Genomic DNA, 18664 nt, shown 5'->3' on the forward strand with positions numbered 1-18664 from the left:
TTCATCAACCTTGTAAGAGGCCTTCACAACTTTGGCCAAGGTAAGGACTAGTCCTCTATATTTGCAAAGTATGTCTCCTATCTCGACCCCGTAATGACTTGATTTGTTGGATGGAGCTTAACAAGCATCTAGTCACTTACGTTGAAGTGCAACAATCTTCTCTTTTGATATGCCCACTTCTTCATTTGCTTCGAAGTTTTCTCCAAGAAGGCTTGAGCAATCTCTATGTTTTGTCTTCATTTTTTGGTGAAAGATGCACGCTTTCTGACTCTTTCCTCTTTATGGTTCATCCGTTGTGTGAGCTAAAAGTAAGCTCAAAAGGAATCTTGTTGGTTGTTGAGATTTTTGGGCATTGAAACATAATTGGATCATGTTGAGTAGCTGCACCCACCTAAGTCTTCTAGTTGGAAGTAACAAAATGGCACAAGTACTCCTTTGATAGCCAATCTCTCCATATACCCATATGTCTATGGGTGGTAGCTTGGAGACATGTCAAGCAAAAAACCGTTCTTTTTTAGAAGTTTCTAGTGAATCTTGGGTCTCGGTCAATGATGATGTCTTAAAGAACACCTCAATACTTCACAATATGTTTGAAAAAAACTTGGGTTCTCTCTTCTGTCAGGTAGTACTTCAATGATGGTAAGAAAGTACCATAGTTTAGAAACTTGTCTATAACCAAGTATGGACCTACATCCATGATTCTAGGAAGTCTGGTAATGAATTCAAGTGAGACACGCTTCCACAATCTCCTTGGCACTTGAAGAGGATCCAACAACCCTATCTTCTTCCACTTAACCTTGCCTAGTAGGTGAGACAACCACCAATCAAGCATGTATGGGCTAGTAGTACCTTTGCTTCAACAATCCAAAGTTCGATACCAACATGGGTTGCCTGCCCACGTGGTGTCATGACACTCCCACAACAATGTCTTCCTCAAATCACTAGCTCAAAACACAAAGAGTCAATTACCATGTGTCAATAGTAAACCATCTTCTAACCAGAACTGGCACTTTGCTTTCTTCCAACTTCATGAGGTTTTGGCAATCGGATCTTTGACAAGGTTCTCTTTAATGCTCTTCCTACACATTGTTGCCTCACAATTAAGTGGGTTATTGTAAGGCTACAATCTCAGTCTTCTGAATCAATGCATCAGTGACTTCATTCATTCGCATCACTTTGTGCTCAAAGAAGAAATCAAACTTTCCCAAGAATTCTTGCCAACAAGCTTGCTTAGGGGATAACTTAGGATGTGTAGATAAGCAGCTGACAGCCACGTTGGCTATCTTCACACAAGCATACACCCAAGTGGTTAATGCAGCCACACTCATAAACAGTGAATCCCCACTAGCATCTCCTTCTCTTAAGTTGTGCACCTCCCCTAGGTGACATTAAGCTTACAGATCTCATATGCAACAGGATGCCCATCCTGTGACAAGACTCCACTGAGGGTATAGTCTGATGCATTTGCCTAAACCTCAAATAGTGTCATGATGTTCGGAAGAGCAAGTACCAATCTCTCGTCATGACTTCCTCCAAGTTTTCAAAGGCTCCCTGGCACTCATGCATCCATTTCCACCCACAGCCCTTCTTCAACAATTTTATTAATGGGGTAACGCTCCTCAAGTACCCCGCATAAACTTCAATAATAATTAGCAAGTCCAAAAAAGGAACGCAACTCCTTGACTATCATCAAAGTCTTACAATCTTGAATAGCTCTCACCTTCTCCATCTCCATTCGAATGTGACATTGTTCAACCACATGATCAAGGAATGTGATACTAAAGTGAAAGTCTCTTTCTTCACATATAGGTTGTTCTCCTTTAACATGTCAAACACCTTCCCATAGATGCTCTTCATGTTCCTCCATGGTTGAACAACAATGTCATCCAAATATACTATGGCAAACTCGTCAAGGTAGTCATGAAACCCCTGATTCACTAGCAAGCACAAACTTGCTAGCACATTCATCAACCCAAAGGGCATCACCAAGAATTCATATGCCCTATACAGCTTCACACAAGTAGACTTCAACTCATCACCTTTCCCTATCCTTATGTGATAGTAGCCAAACTACATGTCAAGTTTGGTGAAGCACTTGGCAGGATATACCTAATAAAACAAATCAACAATCAATGGAATGGGATACTTGTTGCACACAAGCACTTTGTTGAGCATGTAGTAGTCCACATACATCTGCATGCAACCATCATGTTTCCTCCAAAACAACATTAGTTAATGTAGGAAAGAAAGAAGAAGAAATAAGAAGAGACAAGGTAAGAAGGTGCTGCAAGACAGCATAGAGAATAGGAAAATGAATTCAAGACAAAATAGAACAGGGAACAAAATAGAGATAAGAGGAGGAAGAAAAAGAAGAAGGAAGAAGCAGAAGAGAGGGAGGGATGCATACAAGAGAAAGGGGGGAGAGTGAGACTGCAATTTGATTCCAATAATAACTGCTAGAATAACTTACAAGCCCAATATTTATACATATTGCTAACTAAAACACATATTTACATAAAACCCTCCATTAAAACAAGAAATTACAAAATAATGCCAAAATACTTAAATGCACAAAATAACCCTAAACTAACTAAACTTCTAAAAGAACCAAAAATTTGTCGAAACTACAATAAAAATCCTAGCTGCCATATAAATATATAAAATACTCCATTGGTGGTTCTCCATCAAACTCCCCTTGTTAAAGAGAACTCGACCTAGAGTTCTAAATGGCGTAGCCATGTAAGAGCTTTAACTCCATTAGTGGGAACAAACTCAAACATGTATAAAAATCAAGAGGAGGCACAATCTGCATTGCATTGTCAATCACCATTGCAAAAAATCTAGAAGATCCTCCAAGTTCAAGTAGCATTAAAGGCTGCTATTTCCTCTCATAAAACAAGAAGTCCTCCAAACAAGAATCAATTTAATATCCAAGTCTACTAGTTGCTCAAGCAAATATGCATTTGATCCATATTCTAGGATGATAGGCAATGTTTCACTAGATTTGGTTAAGGAAGATGTCGAGGGAGAAAATGTGAGGGATGGAGGCACAAGTTTACTAGATTGAGGAGAAATAATAATCTCAAGGGGATTTTCAACAACAGGATCCATGATTAAAGAATTTTCAACAAACTTCGGAGCAACCAAATGTTCCTCACTCTTTGCATTAGAAATGGAAAATTGAGGTTGAGAAGCAAGGTCATTGACAAACATATTTTTCCTAGTAGTTGGCAACTCATCTTGAAGTTTATTGTAGGATTCAACAACCAAGTATGGAAACAAGTCAAGGTCCTTCTCTAGCCTAGAGGTACCAACATTGCCTAGGGTCACTAAAGATGAGTCAAAGGTATAAGAAGATTCACAACTCATGTCCACTAGAGAATCAAAACATTATGCATTTACAATGTGCAAATCATTTATAATTTCATGATACTCAATACTCAAACCATTTGCAGTGCATTTTTTATATTTGATTGTTTATCCTCAACAAGTTAAGTTTTCTCTTAAACATGAAACATCTTGGGCAGGCCCAGAACTATCTCGTGAACATTGAGAAATTGATATAAACTAATGAAACTCTTTAAGACAGGAAGTGGTGTTATGGGTAGTAGCTGGATAATTCTCTTAGCTTCCAAAGCCATGTGGTAGGCCTCATACAATAATAGGACGTTTTCAAATTATCAAAATGATATGCTTTCTTATCTTATCTCTCTACCCTTTTTTGAAGATTATCACCACTCTAGGTTCCTCACTAAGAGCACACCAATAAATAAGGTCCCTAAATTTAAGGTAATATTCAGAGACGCTAAAAGAAAGCTGCCTAAGACTACATAGTTGGTCCACTAATTGTTGAGAGTTGCCAACTAGGTGGGAAGTGGGAACTAGATATGTGGATTTTGGAATTGACTCTTCATTTTCCTTTTTTCCTTTTCAACTAGAGAGTAAATATAGACCAATGCAAATTCAAAAAAGTCCCCAATAGATAAGCAACATTAAATCAATTTCTATGGAGTCCAAGTAGTCTAAGTTGATACAACCTTACCAAAAGGTCCTTGCACCGACTTCGTAGTTTTGAGAGATTCTTCAAGTATTTCATTTCAATCTCCCGCAGATGCTCCAAGAAGACTCCACTTGTAAACTTGGAAAAGGGCGGTGGCACATTGAATTTATTCTCCAAAAATATGAATTAAACAATTGAAGATGGATTTATTTATACCAACATCAAAATTTTGTGAAGAAAAAGTTTTTTTTGCAGGAAATATTAAGTTATTGCAGCTGAATCTCAATAGAGCGCTGGTAGACTTAATTCATCCTCAAAAACATTGGAAAATGCACACGGACAAAAAAAAAAAAAGGTGAAGAAAATAAAAAATGAAGGGAAAAAATAAAAACTACAAAATGTAGAGAGCTGGTGCTGAATTTTTCCTCTAAAATATGTAACAAGCACTAGCGCTTGAATTTCTTCAAGTTAACTTCAAAATAGCTTGCAAGAAATCCAATTTCTCGTGGCTAGTTCAATATTCCTCAGTTTTGGAAGTTGTGCAAGGTGCTTACTGGCTGAATTTATATATATAAGCCAAACTTGATCAATCAGTTTTCAATGAACCATATTCCAAATCTCAGGAGGAAAGCCAAAATGTCTTGGTTGGCAACAATTTCTCACAAATCTGGAAGCAAGAGAAGATTATGGCAGTTTCTCCCACGTGTGGGGCACCACCAGCAAGGCTCCACCAGTGATGAAATTCCAGCTGGGGGTAGATCAGGGCCGGTGTGTCAAGAGAACACTGACAGGCCTGGGATTTCAGAAGGTGATCAGGAGTATCTTCATGTGGAGCATGGGGCCACATCCATTGTCAGGTGAAAATTGCAGGGTATGGGGTTTCAGTGGTGTGTGTCTGGCTGAAGGAGGGATCATGAACTAATGCCTGGAAACTAGGATTCGAAATCAGGGGCATGACTATAATTTTCTGGAAAATTTGCAGTTGAACAGTGCTTCAATTCTTGGGATTTCCTGTGATTTTTTATCCTTGAGTGCTTTGCAGGACTAGTAATTGTGTAACAATGACCACAGCCACGGAAATTGAATAAAAACAACTGCTCCTTCTTCTGTTTTGTGACAACAATGGAAGTTCCGTTCGATGGCTTTGATGGCTGCCATTTCCTTGATTTTGTAATCGCAGTTGGGCTCTCATACCAAGTTGATGTAGGACAGCTAAGATTCAGAAAAAAAGAGAGCAAGAAAGAGAATAAAGATATAGAATTAGAAGGGAGAGATAGAGAGAAGAAGAAATAAGAAGAGAGAAGGAAAGAAGGTGCTGCAGGACAACACTGAGAATAGGATGAATTAGAGACAGAATAGAGAAGGACGGAACAGAACAGAGATAGGAGGAGGGGGAAAAGAAGAAAGGAGGCTGAAACTGCAATCTGATTCCAATAATAACTTCCAAAAAACCTTACAGGCCTCATATTTATATCCACTATTAACTAAAACACATTACATAAAAACCCCAATAAAACAAGAAACAATAAAATAACCCCAAAGTACTTAAATGCACAAAATAACCCTAAACTAACTAAATTTCTAAAATAACAAGAAATTTTCCCAAACTAAAATAAAAATCCTAGCTAACATATAGCATCTAATATTCTCCATTGGTGGTTCTCCATCACCTGTACAGCAGTGCTTTGGAAGGGCATATCTAATCCACTTCTGATAACTCATCAAGTTGCTTCCTCAACTCTACTAACTCTAGAGGTGCCATCTAGTATGGCCCTTTTGCATGAGATTTCACCCCCCAATACGGAGGCAAGTTTTGCAATAGCTTATCTGGAACCACAAGTTTGTGCTCCTCCAACATTTCTTGGATGGCAACAGGCACAAGCTCTTGTCCTACGTCTTCATCCACTGCCCAAGACAAGATATGTTGGTTCAGCCCTTCTCAAACCCTTCTTGGATTGCAGCTTATAAGACAAAGAGGAACTTTAGTCTCCCTTAAGAATCCACTCCAAGCATCACTTGGAAATCATCCATCAAAATTTCCATGTCCCTCTCATTGTCCAAGTATCACAATCACCTTCTTGGCACTCCCATAGTAGGCTGAGTTGGGTAGTTAACTACTTGCATGTGTCTTGAGTCCTTATCCAACTTCAAGTTCTCTTTGCACCCTGCTATGAAATAAAGTGGTCGGTATCCACCATAGCACAGTGCTCTTACCATTGATCCTCGAATCCACAAAGCCTAAGCGACTTTGGATTCTTTCGTCTGCCTCTCCAATGTGTTAAGTAGTCGCAATGTACCCATTGGGGTTTCCTACTCATCCTTATCCTGTCCCCTTGTCCCCTTGGCAATGGAAGGTTGCAAGGCATTAAGCAATGACTTATGAGGGCAATCAACAACACTACAAGGACCTCAACATAAGAAGCACGTGGTCTTACCCTTACCACCAAATGTGTTGAAAGCTAGAGAAGAAGAAGCTACATTTGAAGTTGATGCCTTGGTGTCGGCTCCCCTACTTTTGGTGTTGCCCTTCTTGAAATACCATCCATTGTTCCCACCCAACCAACCACTCTCTTTAGGAGTATGAGAACACTCTCCAACATAGTCACCTAAGCGTCCCATAGCAGCCTGTACAGTAGGAAAGTCTTAAAACTATTTATCAATGAAGTTCAACCCTTGCCTATAGTTTCAAACCTTCAAGAAGATAAAATAATTTGTCTTTCTCTAACATGTTCGGATATCCAACATCAAAGCAAAGAATTGTCTCACATACTCTCTTATTGTACTAGTCCTAAGCACAAAAAAACATTGCTCTATCTGCATCACAGGTGCCAATGTATGCACTAGGTTCTAGAACCCATGCTCTTATATATTCTACCCTGTTGTGTTGGAATCCCCAAGAGCACAACCCATCAGGTTCATCTAGGCAATAAGCTCACCCATCCAGTGTTGTACTGTTTCTACCATAGCACGGAAAATGGAACCTTGCAGTTTTTGGGATCCCTCCAATAAAACCATTCAATATAAGTTGGGCCACCTCTATGGCCACATGGTTGACAGTCCCAGCCTGCATCTCTAGCGCATCAATTCTCTTGATATTAGCACATGGCATGGTTTTCCAGCCAATGCTTCACTTAGTCCAACAATCTAAGGAAAATCAAATCATAGGTCGAACACTTCAACATCATGTCAAGGACTATGAAACACTAGTTGTAGCACAGGAGCTTAACTAGTCACTCAAAAGAAAACTAGCAATCTCACCACATGAACAAATTCACAATCATTGAATATAAACGAAGCAGATGCAATAAGCATACACAAAAGAAAACATGAGTCACACAGTAAATTGTAAAGCAACAAAATGAAATATCAGACCCCCACAATATGTGTTTAGAAAGGGAGACAACATTTATAATCGGTAGTAAATTTTTACAATGATTGATGAACATTCACCCTCCCCTTAGAGAGCTTTTTACGTTATTCTCACCCTAGCACTAGGAAACAACAATGTGACCTAGGACTCATGCTGCTCCTTTTGACTAACGCACTATCATACTCAATGAATAAAACCTAAACTAGTATTTACATGATAGACACCCATCCCATATTCACAAGATAACAGCTCACAGACAAGCATAATAACCTAAACAAGCTTGACTTGTGACATAACCCCTTGCAGAAAATAGTTTTGTTTTCCATTTTTCAGTTTTTTCAAATACTTACGAAAATGCCATCTTATTTCCAGTCTTTCAAATTTGTAGAGAAAATCTTTTTACCACTTTCAAGATTTCCTACACAAATCTAGGAATAAAAAGACCCTTAACTTGTGATGAGAGCACTCTCATTAGAAGTTAACATTCTCTCATTTACTCCCTAACACTAGGCTCCACCATCTTAAACGTCTAAAGCCCTAAAAGATATTTAGAGTAATGTGTGTGTGTGTGTGTGTGTGTGTGTGTGTGGATAAAAGTTAATATTTTCTCATTCACTCCCTAAAGTTTGGTTCCACCTTCTCAAACACTTGAAACCCTAAAAAACAATTAGGAAATTCTAAATACAAGAATCACTATAATCTCCATAAAAAATTGAAATTATTTTTTATTTGGTCTATGTTTTTGTATGATGGTTTATTTAATCTATTGTAGATGTTTATTAGTTATAAATCACGAAAAATGTTTGTTTGCAAATTACAAGTTATTAAATGGTAAATAGTTTTGACATACAATCTATGCATAAAGCATGTGCATACTCATGGATGGTTAGAGACCAAGAAAATTTTTGGTATTGGCATTTGAGAAATCAAAAATTGAATATTGGGGTACTATGTTAGAATTTTGCAGCTCATAATCAATCGTGTGGTCCTTTAATTAATTAAACCCCTTTGAAACTTAGGTTTGATACAAGAGCCAAAGCATAGCGCAAGATAATTCTAGATAATGCTAAATGAATTCCAAGGCATTCTAGCTCATCAAGCTTGACATACCTCTTAAATTAGCCACTATGGCGATGAACTTAAATTGACATCTTTATTAATGATTCGTTGAGGAGGTTGAATTGATGCCACCACTAGTTTGAAAGTTAAGATTTATTATTCTCATGCAACTTTTTCTTTGATAAATAAAGAATTATGAGAAATAAAGAATACAGGGGAAAAAAAAAAGAAAGGAGAATAAGATATCCACTCAATACACAAGAAGAACATCAGGACAAAAAAATAACTAAATAAATACAGCTCTAATGGAGCACAGCAATACAATCCCACTATAAGCCTGACACACATATATGCCAAAAGAAGCCATTCACTAAATACCACAATGACACCAAAAACCCAACTCTACTTCAAAGCAATTTAAGAGAAGTATCTCAACAGCCAACATCCTTAAAAATTTTGGCATTTCTCTCCATCCAGATACACCAAATGATAACCACAATCAAGCACGGCCACAAAGCTTTTCTCTCCTTCCCCTTCCCAAACCTCATAATAGCATAGAAAGCCTCCAAAGAAGAGGGGCAAACCCAATTCTCACCAAAAATACCAAACAAATTACTACAAAGAACCAAAGAGAAGTGAAAATGTAAGACCAAATGCGAAAAAGTCTCGCCACTCATTTTTTTTCTCCAAAAAATATATAATCTATTAAAGGGCACCAAGGGGGTGCCACCCATGTACCCAGAAAAAAAAAAAGTGTCTTAAAAAACACCCACAATACAGGGTGTCAAGAAAAGTCAAGAATTGTATTAATGTCTATCATGTACAAGCCATCACACCAATTAGTTAGAGTGCAGTCCATTTATCTTTGACAAATTTTAATGCCATAGCTGATGCTTCAAATGCTCTTTCTATATCTTTCCCTCCACACAATCCACAAATGGTAAGGGGAATAAGTATCAAAGCTTTACTTCTTTCCTTCCTGGAGCAAATGCCTCCCTCCACTGTCATGGCAGTAACACTCTACTACCTGATCAGTGCAGTGGGCAGCTCTCAAAGATATTTGGACAAAGGACAATGCAAGAGGATATGATCAATTGTCTCAGCATTTTCATGCACAAAAAGCATTTGTTGACAAGCGACAGTCCCCTTTCTACAGATTGTCTATTGTAAGAATATTTCCACGAGTTGTGTCCTATGCCCAAAAAAAAAAAAGCAACCTTCTGGAGCAGGAGTTTATCAAATAGGCTTCCAAGGGAACTTGCTACTGGTTGCTACAGCAGAAGTGAGTTTCCCGTACTAGGAGCTGACTGTAAAGCTGCCATCATTGTTTAGGATCCAATTTGGTCCCTAGGGATGTTTAGCAAAGGCTCCCAAAGAAGTTCACAAGGTAATCGATTTCCCAATCACGGGCATTCCTCATAGGGGAGTGTTACAGGATATCGCATAGGCTTAAAGTTGGAGGTGACTTCTTATTAGAGCATCTTTTCACAGACCAAGCTGAAATTAGAATCAAATCTTGAACTAAGGGGAGAACAGCCGCACCAAATGCCAAGTCAAGAGAAAACATTAACCCCCATCTCCCATCTCAAATTTAATAAAGGAGAAAAAAACCTTCCCAGCCCTTCCAGATGAATCTTCAAATTATAACGCCATAGGATTCTCTAACTTCTGTAAAAGACCAACCATTGTCGTGAAAATAAGATTTTTCTCCAAAAATGGCCTTTCTACTTCATGAACTTCCAAAGGTATTTACCCAGGAGGGCTTTCCTGAAAGTAGGAGAGAGATTTTAGCCCTAAGCCTCCATTTTGAGTAAGCTGCTTAACATCCCCTTAATTGACAAGATGGTATGAATCTTTTTGAATGTCCTTTTTTTATTTGGCAACTAAGTGATGGGGAAGAGGGACATATAATAGACCACAAGGTTTGAGAGGGTACTCTTGATGAGGGTAAGTCTTCCTCCTTTTAAAAAATAACTCCTTTTCCATCCAGCAAATTTCTTCTCAAATCTTTCAACAATAGGATCCCAAACTCCTTTTGTCTTTAAATTTAACTCCAAGAAGGAGACCAAGGTAGGTAAAAGGAAAAGCCCCCCATTTGCATCCCAAAATGCCCACAAGAAGAGCCCCACAATGCAGTTGGCCACAGGAATAATTTCTCCAGCAAAGGATGCACACATCTAGTGAGAGGGCCATATTAGGTCTTCACTCCTGAAACAAGTCATTAGTATTAATTTTCTCAAGGATCGCAATCCACATAAGGGCCTTGATCTTTGACGGAGCTTTAGCTTTCCAAATGAAGGAGTTAAGGGAAAAAGGAGTAGCATTGGGTAATGAATAAAATGAGAAAAGAAAGACTTGCAAGAACATTCCCTAGAAGAATCTAAACTTAAAACTCTTTTATCACTCCCCAACTGTAAACGAAAAGAATCAAGCACACTAATCAAATGTGCAAGCTCGTTAGTCTCTCACTTGTTAAGGTTCTTCACATAATGAAAAATCCCAAGAATGCCCACTCTCTTGCAAGAGGAGGAAAGATAAAATACAGTTCATGAAAAGTAGATAAGCAATGAAAGACAGGGATATTAAGAGCCAAAGGAGTGTCCCAAATCCAATGATCCTACTAAAAATGGACTCTCTCCCCATTACCAACTCTAGATTAAGTATTACAGAAAAAAATTTGATAAGTTTGAGATACAAATTTCCAAGGAAGTACATAATATTAGCCCCAACTTCAGCACCCCAACCATTACGTAAATCATTCTCACACACTTTGCAATTCAAGGTTGATTTTTTCCAACTAGGTAAGAATGGAGGAAGAAAGTTTAAGTTCAAAGCCAAATTTAGGAGTTTTATAAAATTTTATTATATTCTACTTTCATATGAAATTGTTAGATAACCACTTTACCTAAAAGCTTAAGCTATTAGGTTGTGGTTCAACAATGTATATCAAGCTTTAATACCCCCTCAACACAAATGCAGCCCGACAGCACATGGGAAGATAAACACATGACATATAACACCCATTACAGGGAGTTCAATAATTTTTAAACACCACACAGTAAATGCGGGCAACGAGACTAGAAACCAAGACCTCCTAGTAACCAGCTCTGATACCATGACAGATTACCACTTTACTTGAAAGCTTAAGCTGTTAGGCTGTGGACCAATGATGTATATCAAGCCCTAACAGAAATTATTGTAATTTTTTTATATATTTTCATTTTCTCAAAAGGCATTTTAGGGTCAAATCTACAGACAAATACTTCTAAAATATTTAGGCCTTTTAATTTTGGAAACTAGAATCTAGGGTTTTTTGGGCTCAATTCCTAAGTCAGAGAATGTAATGGATATTGAACCAAAGATGAATATATGTGAGAAGTTGTGAGTCATGTGTGTCTACGAGATTGGTGATCCCTCCTTCTCCCTCTTTCTCTCCTCCCATTTCTCAAAACTGCCTCATCTTATCTATGTTAACTAGAAAATTTCCTTCCCAAATAAAGAAACATCCGGAGTAACATGATTTTTTAATAGAACTTTTTGAAGATGCCAACTCCAACTAATCGAGCATCTGCTCTCCTGTCCTTACATGGTCTTCAATCTCCACGAAATTGTCAAAAATTCCACTTTCCACCACCCTCAAATTCAAATGAAATCAATTCTCATTGAAATTTATACAAATCATCCGAATTTATCAAAATCTTGAAATTTTAGTGAAATTTGTCAAAATGTTCACTACAAAATGAAATTTTCTCAAACTTTGAGATTCAAAACCCAAATTGAATTTCACTTTTAATTAATCTTTTTTAATTGAAACTAAAGATTATTGCAAGATATGAATTATAGCTTTTAGATTTTTAAAATTATATGAAAAATTAAACCTAGATATTAGCTACAATATTTTATTTGACGATGTATGTCTAAAGTATTTTTTTCGTATAATAAAAATATTTAATTGATTTATAATTCCATTTATATTAATAGAATATGTTTAAAATGATTCTGCATACCTGTCATTGATGTATTTTATTTATAATGTTTTAGCCCTAGATCTTGCATTATCATTTCTATTAATAGTTTCTATGATTGCATAAAAGAATTCCATGCTTCACTTCTAATTTCCATCATTTTTTGAAATCGAAATCGAAATTGAAATCAACCTCAATATTTCCAAATTTTTGAAACCTTGAAATATTAGCCAAAACTGAAATTTAAAGACCTTGCTTCCACAACTATAGGTAAGAATCAAAACAACTATTTATCCAACTCCATTCAAAACCGATAGAGTCCCAACATATAAAGATAAAACAACCAACTCTTGCAATGTCATTATAGCATGCATAACTTACAGAAATTTCTGAACTGCAAAGAACATTTTGAAGTCTCAGACATCTGCCTCAAGAAAAGAACATATTGTAAGAACCTACAACCCGGCATAGCTCAATTCAGCATCAGGCATAGAGATGTAGCTAACATGCTAGCAAACTGGAACATCATATGATCAAACTAACCAAAATGAAGCAAACTAGTTTTTATATCACAATTTATTTGCAAATAAAATCTAGAAACTGCTATGTCAGCACCATAACATGAACACTAAAGTGCTAAATTCAAAAAAAGAAAAATAAAAATGAGAATGGGCAAAAGGGTGCACATATGAGAACAGATAATTTTATGCTGAATTACTGTGGAACTAGGTTCTGCCAAGTCATAAAATAAAAAGTACAATGTATTGTACAGGCCTTCAACAACTGAACAAGTCAAACAGTATTTACCTAGCATAGTACCCAAAACGTTCACAATGATGAGATAATTTCGAGAAATTACAAGTTGAATGACTTGTGTGCCCCTCACAACCAATGGATTTTATAATAGTGTCTGCACAATACAAGAAACATGAGAGGAACTAAAAAAACAAGAACAAAACAAAATTGGGAAAGACCACAACATTGCATGGAGGAAATTTTAATTTCCAAGAAAATATTTTAAAGAAAAAAGAAAAAGACAAACAATGCAGTTATATCCATACAACTAGCCATGATTTCCTACAGAATACAGACTTTTTGGTGGATTTCAAAAGGTCAATTACTCTGGAAGAATTCTTGACTATCAAATCCTCATACCCGATAAAGCATTGCATTACTAGAGTTCTTGTTCTTGACAATCAACACTTTTGGTAGTACACTTGTATGTGAGCACATATATATATATATATATATATATATATATATAGGCTGTTCAAAAATATTTGAAAACCAAACCGAATATGAAGTTTGGATCCAAACCAAACTGAAAATTCGGTTAACCAATTTGTTTGGTTTGATTTTAGTTCATCTTTTTTACAACTTTTGGTTATCGGTTCAATTTCAGTTTTTAATGTTCATGGACCGATGGTTAACTGAACCAAACTGATATATGTGTTTATTTATATATCACACACTGATAATATACCATAAAGTTACACAATAGTATGCACAAATATTTGTGTGTGATTGGTTTACATAAATATAATGTTTACACACACTAAACCAAAACCCAAGCAAAACATCCTTTTTTAAATAAAAAAAATTATGATTGTTGTCAGAATCAGTTCGGATTGGATGACCAAACCAAACTATCAATTAACCAAACTTGGTTAACCAATGAGTTCAGATCAGTTTCGTTTCACAAAACAACTCAACCGAAACCGTTGGTATGGTTCAGTTCAATTTTTAACAATTCTGTTTGGAACAAAACCCTGAATATCCCTACGTGTGTGTGTGTAGCATACTTGTATTTGCACGCACACGTGCACACACACGCACATATATAAGCATCAACAAGTTGAATTGAGTTTTGAAAGCTCAAGTTGAGACTTGAAACCTAGTTTTCATAGGTTTCTTAGTGATTGGGAGGTAGCAAGCTCTCTTCTTTGTTGTTGTTGTTGTTGTTGGAGAGCTTTCCTCCTTCCAATAAGGGGGCTTGCAGTCCTGGATTTTAGATTCTTTGGGGATTTATTTTTGTAAATTATTTCTTTAGCATTTGATTCATTCTGAAATGCCCTTGCTACTTCATCCGTCCAATTTGAAAGGCTAAAGTCTTCCCTCCTCCCTAAGATCAAGGCTTTTATTTATTTGATAGGCTGTCCTTAATAGGGTCAACACCAACAACCTTTGCAAAGGACTTCAAAATCTTTATCTCCAGATACGTGTCCTTTATGCTCTGACAGTTCAGAGCCCGCCTCTCATCTTTCTTGGCATTGTTCTTTGAGGGTTTAAAATAAGCTGTTGGGTTTGTTTGGAGAGGACTGGTGTATCTGAAACCAGTGGGGGATATGTCATCATTTCCTTTTCCAGGCTTTGGTAGGAGTAGAGATGACTCAGCCTTGTGGAGATTGGAATTTCTGTAGTTTTTTGGGGTATTTGGTTGGAACAGAGTGCACATGTTTTTACAGGGAAGAAGATGACATATTCTTTGCTCTGGGGCAGGATTCATTATTTGGCTTTGCTTTTCGTTTGCAGTGCTTTTTTTTAAAGGGATGTGCTTCTTGGATATACAGCAATATTGGCAGGCTGTGTAGCTTGATTGTAGCTTTTTTGTTCAGTTCTCTTTTCTTATTATGAATATTTCTTATCCTCCATTTTGTACATTTTTTCTTCTTTAATGAAATATCTTCTTCTAATCTCAAGAAATAAATAAAAATAAAATTAGCTCATATCTTCCCCTAAAACTTTAAAAACAAGTATAAAATAAATAAAAAATGAACAAAAATCTTCCTACCAGGAATTCTTATCTCAGAAATATGTCCATCAAAAGAAGGGAGCAAAGCAACCTCAACTGCTTCATCCAAGCAACTGTCTTTCAGGTTAGCATAAAAGAAAAAGCACTGTGCAATTAGTAGAATTCAAGAAAATGTAGTCATATGCAAATGCAATAATACATGTATTTCATCAGACAACATACTTCTGCAAATGTGTCTCCCAATAAATTTTCAGCCATTCACTTGTCAAATCATACTTTGGTACCCTATGTTTGGTAAACCATACCCTATGTTTGGTAAACCAATCCACTGGCCGAATCTGTCCAACAAGATCAGGCCACCGTGAATTGAATAATGCCTTCCATGCTGTATTGAAGTTATCATGTCTGCAAAACATTGCTTCAAATTTAGAATGATAACAATGTCTACTATTCATGACTTCGGTAGAGATATTTGTAGAATACATTTTTAGTAACTGAAAAAAAAAAAAAAAAAAGGAAAAATTATTCCAGACCTTCGGCGTTTTCTTCCAACACTAGAGTAATCATCAGTATATTCATGATCACTTAAGTCCTCAAATCGCCTGTTCAAAACAAAAGTGGACAATGAACTTTAAATAACAGAACGACCAGGATAAAGGTTGCAATATATTTATTTGAGCTCTAGTTATCAAAAGTTAGAATAGAAGAATAGCAATGGTAAGTTGGTAACCCAAGATAAGTATGAACATAAAAGGTACTAAACGCAACCATGCTGATACCAAATCATAAGAATATTCCAAAAATGAAGTAGATCTATTCAAAAAAATTTGTAAACACAATGCGTACTTCTTTTTGTGCTCATTCGTTTTTCAAAAGTGAAGCACTTTAAAGATTTAAATAAAAAACCCATTCATCATTAAAAAAAAAACTCAAATATTCAAACCAGCCAATAATGTCAAAGTTAAAAATTTGAGGAAAGATCCAATAATGCAATATAAATGTAAAGACCAAATAGAAAGATTTGAGGCTTCAAGCTGCAAAAATCCTATCTTTCACACCGAATCCAATATTGGAGGGATTCTCTTTAAAAGGTAGAGCAAGAAAATTATGCATGCAGCAGAAGGAATATCAAAGTAAGAAAAAAAGCATATGCTGCCTCAATGAACTTGAAAGAAAGTAAATGCAGTTCAGGGTTTTGTCTAGTGATGCGCTATAGTAGTGATAAGCCGCATTATCATCCTTTATTGCTCAGCAGCTTGGAGTATATGGAAAAAGCTAACTGCATTGGTGAGAGTTGGGGGTGCCCAAGTTCATTGGGGGCTTTCTGATTTTCTTTCTCAAGATTTGGGAATGCAGTGTTTTGGCTCATATGGTTGAAGAGAAACATCATGTTTCAGTGGTCAATCTATCCCATGAATTTTCTTTGAGAAAGGATTGTCTCTTGCATTTTTATGGGCCCTTTCTTCAGGTTGTTTTGATTTTCTTCTCAGCTTTTCAGCAGGATTGGCTGGCTTTATTGGTTTGACTTTGTTCTTGTTCCTTTGCCTTTTCTTCTTTTTTCTGTTTTTTTTTTTGAGGGGCATTTTTAGGAGGATGACTTATCCTTCCTTCATGCTCTTACTTTTTTTCTATTTTCTTAATGTACTTTGTTTAGCCATAGAGAGAGAGAGAGAAAGAGAGAGATTTTAGCTAGTCGTCTATACAGAGAGTGAAGAACTGGCATGAAATGTCCAAGCCAAAAAGTGTATGTCCAAGGCGCTGGTGATCTATTAATTTATTGTATTCACTCAAGAGCCTCTTCATGATCCACCATATGAATGTCTATTCAGTTAGAAGTTTCATGGTTTACGTAGGTGCATGGTCCTAACTGTCCTCATCTAAGAAGTTTCTATTACGATAAATTGCCCGATGTGCTTCATGCCTATGTCCCCTATTTTTTTTTTCTTATAGATAACCAAAACTTCATTAATGCAAGAAACAAGAAAAAATTACAGGAAAAAGAAGACAGGCCATCCTCCTTTGCAGAAAAACAAAAGGAAAAAGGAGATAAAAGTATTTATATCAATGCTGCCTTCCAATCCCTTTGAATATTGGACAGCAAAATACCCCAAAAAACCCAAGAATAAGACCAAATTGTAGCCAAAAATGAAGCTTTCTACCACATCAAAAGTGGAGTCTTTTGATCTCTAAATCTCCTGGTTTTCCTTTCAAGCCAAAGAGTCCAAAATATAGAAAAAAACAACACAAAATCAAAACCTTTTCTTTTTTCCTCTTCCCTCCAAAGCCATAAAATTGTACCGATATGAAATCATAAGTAGTCTATGCTCCCTATTCATTGGTGGGTCGTTTCATGCTCTCAGTTTGTCTCGTAAGGGTGGTCGTTGTTCTAGGATTACAGCAAGTGAGGAGTTTCGATGAGTTTATTAGGGATTCTGACTTGAGAGAGGCTAGACAATGCTAAGTTCACTTGGTTTGATCCCAGAAGATTGCAATTCATATTGATAGGTTTCTGGTTACACATGAGGTGCCAAGACTCCTTACCTAATTTATCTCAAGAAACTTTGCCAAGTGTTATGTCTAATCATTGTTCATTGTTCAATTGTTCTTGATTCTAGTTCTGTTCAATTGTTCAATTTATCTCAGGAAACTTTGCCAAATGAATTCATTTGCTGCATTAGCAAACTAGTTAAAAACATGTAGATTCACATGTTTTGATCCCAAAATCCTATATATTAACACTTTAAATGATTTAGTAAATTTTAATCAATTTAAATATAACATATACTAAAAATATTAGATGTCATCTTGATTGCTTTAGTTGCTATAGGAAAGAACAAGCATGCATTCTCTACTTTTCACAATTCTATTGATTATAAGTGCAAATTAAACTAAGAAATCATATATATAAAGAAATATAAAATATAGAATGCCATCACCTATACCATTTTAGTCTTTGATGGAATTCATATTATCCAAAAAGTAAAACATAGAATGCTCATATGTTAAACAAGAACAAAAATGCAAAGAAGTAGAAAATAATTTTGTCTCCAAAGTAGGAGTACGAAAAACAAAAATAAATAAATAAAGAACTTAAAATATTAATATATGTAATTTAATAAGAGAAAAAAATTTAGGTTTATATGAATGCTAGTTATTAACTCATCTTGTTATGCACTCAATGTCCTAATCTTTCCACATACAATCGGACCAAAGCCCGGGTAAAGAAGGAGGGTTGCACTAGGTAGCTAGCAGCTAGCGTAAAACTTGTCAGACCACTATGATATGATCCTTAGCGGTTATTCGTTGGGGCATCCCCTATGAGCAACGCTTGCATTTATACAACCAAAGTATAGTGAAAAGTGGGCAAAAGTGGGCTAGGTCGTCAACCCAAAGCAACGTGCTGTATCGACACCCGAGTACGGTGTCAAATATGCAAGGATCTCCACATCATTTTGGACGTGGGTAGGGTAGAAAGCAATAGAAATTGAAAAATCAGGATTCAAACTTGGTACACTCGA

The 18664-nt window shown here is 36.4% G+C and overlaps 1 protein-coding gene across 6 annotated transcripts in view; it reads right to left on the reverse strand.

Annotated features, from left to right (window-relative positions):
- The window catches only part of LOC131156192 (uncharacterized), a 43344-nt gene that overhangs the window by 16760 nt on the left and 7920 nt on the right, over window positions 1–18664 (reverse strand). For 5 of the 6 annotated variants that reach the window (XM_058109688.1, XM_058109687.1, XM_058109685.1 and 2 more), the window contains exons 5-9: window positions 15680–15748; window positions 15369–15551; window positions 15186–15259; window positions 13202–13304; window positions 12776–12849 (exon numbers count right to left, since the gene is read on the reverse strand). In XM_058109688.1, coding sequence (XP_057965671.1) covers window positions 12776–12849; window positions 13202–13304; window positions 15186–15259; window positions 15369–15551; window positions 15680–15748 — 503 coding nt within the window. The remainder of the gene's footprint in view (window positions 1–12775; window positions 12850–13201; window positions 13305–15185; window positions 15260–15368; window positions 15552–15679; window positions 15749–18664) is intronic. The other variant, XM_058109691.1, reaches the window with a different exon arrangement.

Source organism: Malania oleifera, chromosome 5 (genome assembly GCF_029873635.1).
Source record: "Malania oleifera isolate guangnan ecotype guangnan chromosome 5, ASM2987363v1, whole genome shotgun sequence".
NCBI classification, from domain to species: domain Eukaryota; kingdom Viridiplantae; phylum Streptophyta; class Magnoliopsida; order Santalales; family Ximeniaceae; genus Malania; species Malania oleifera.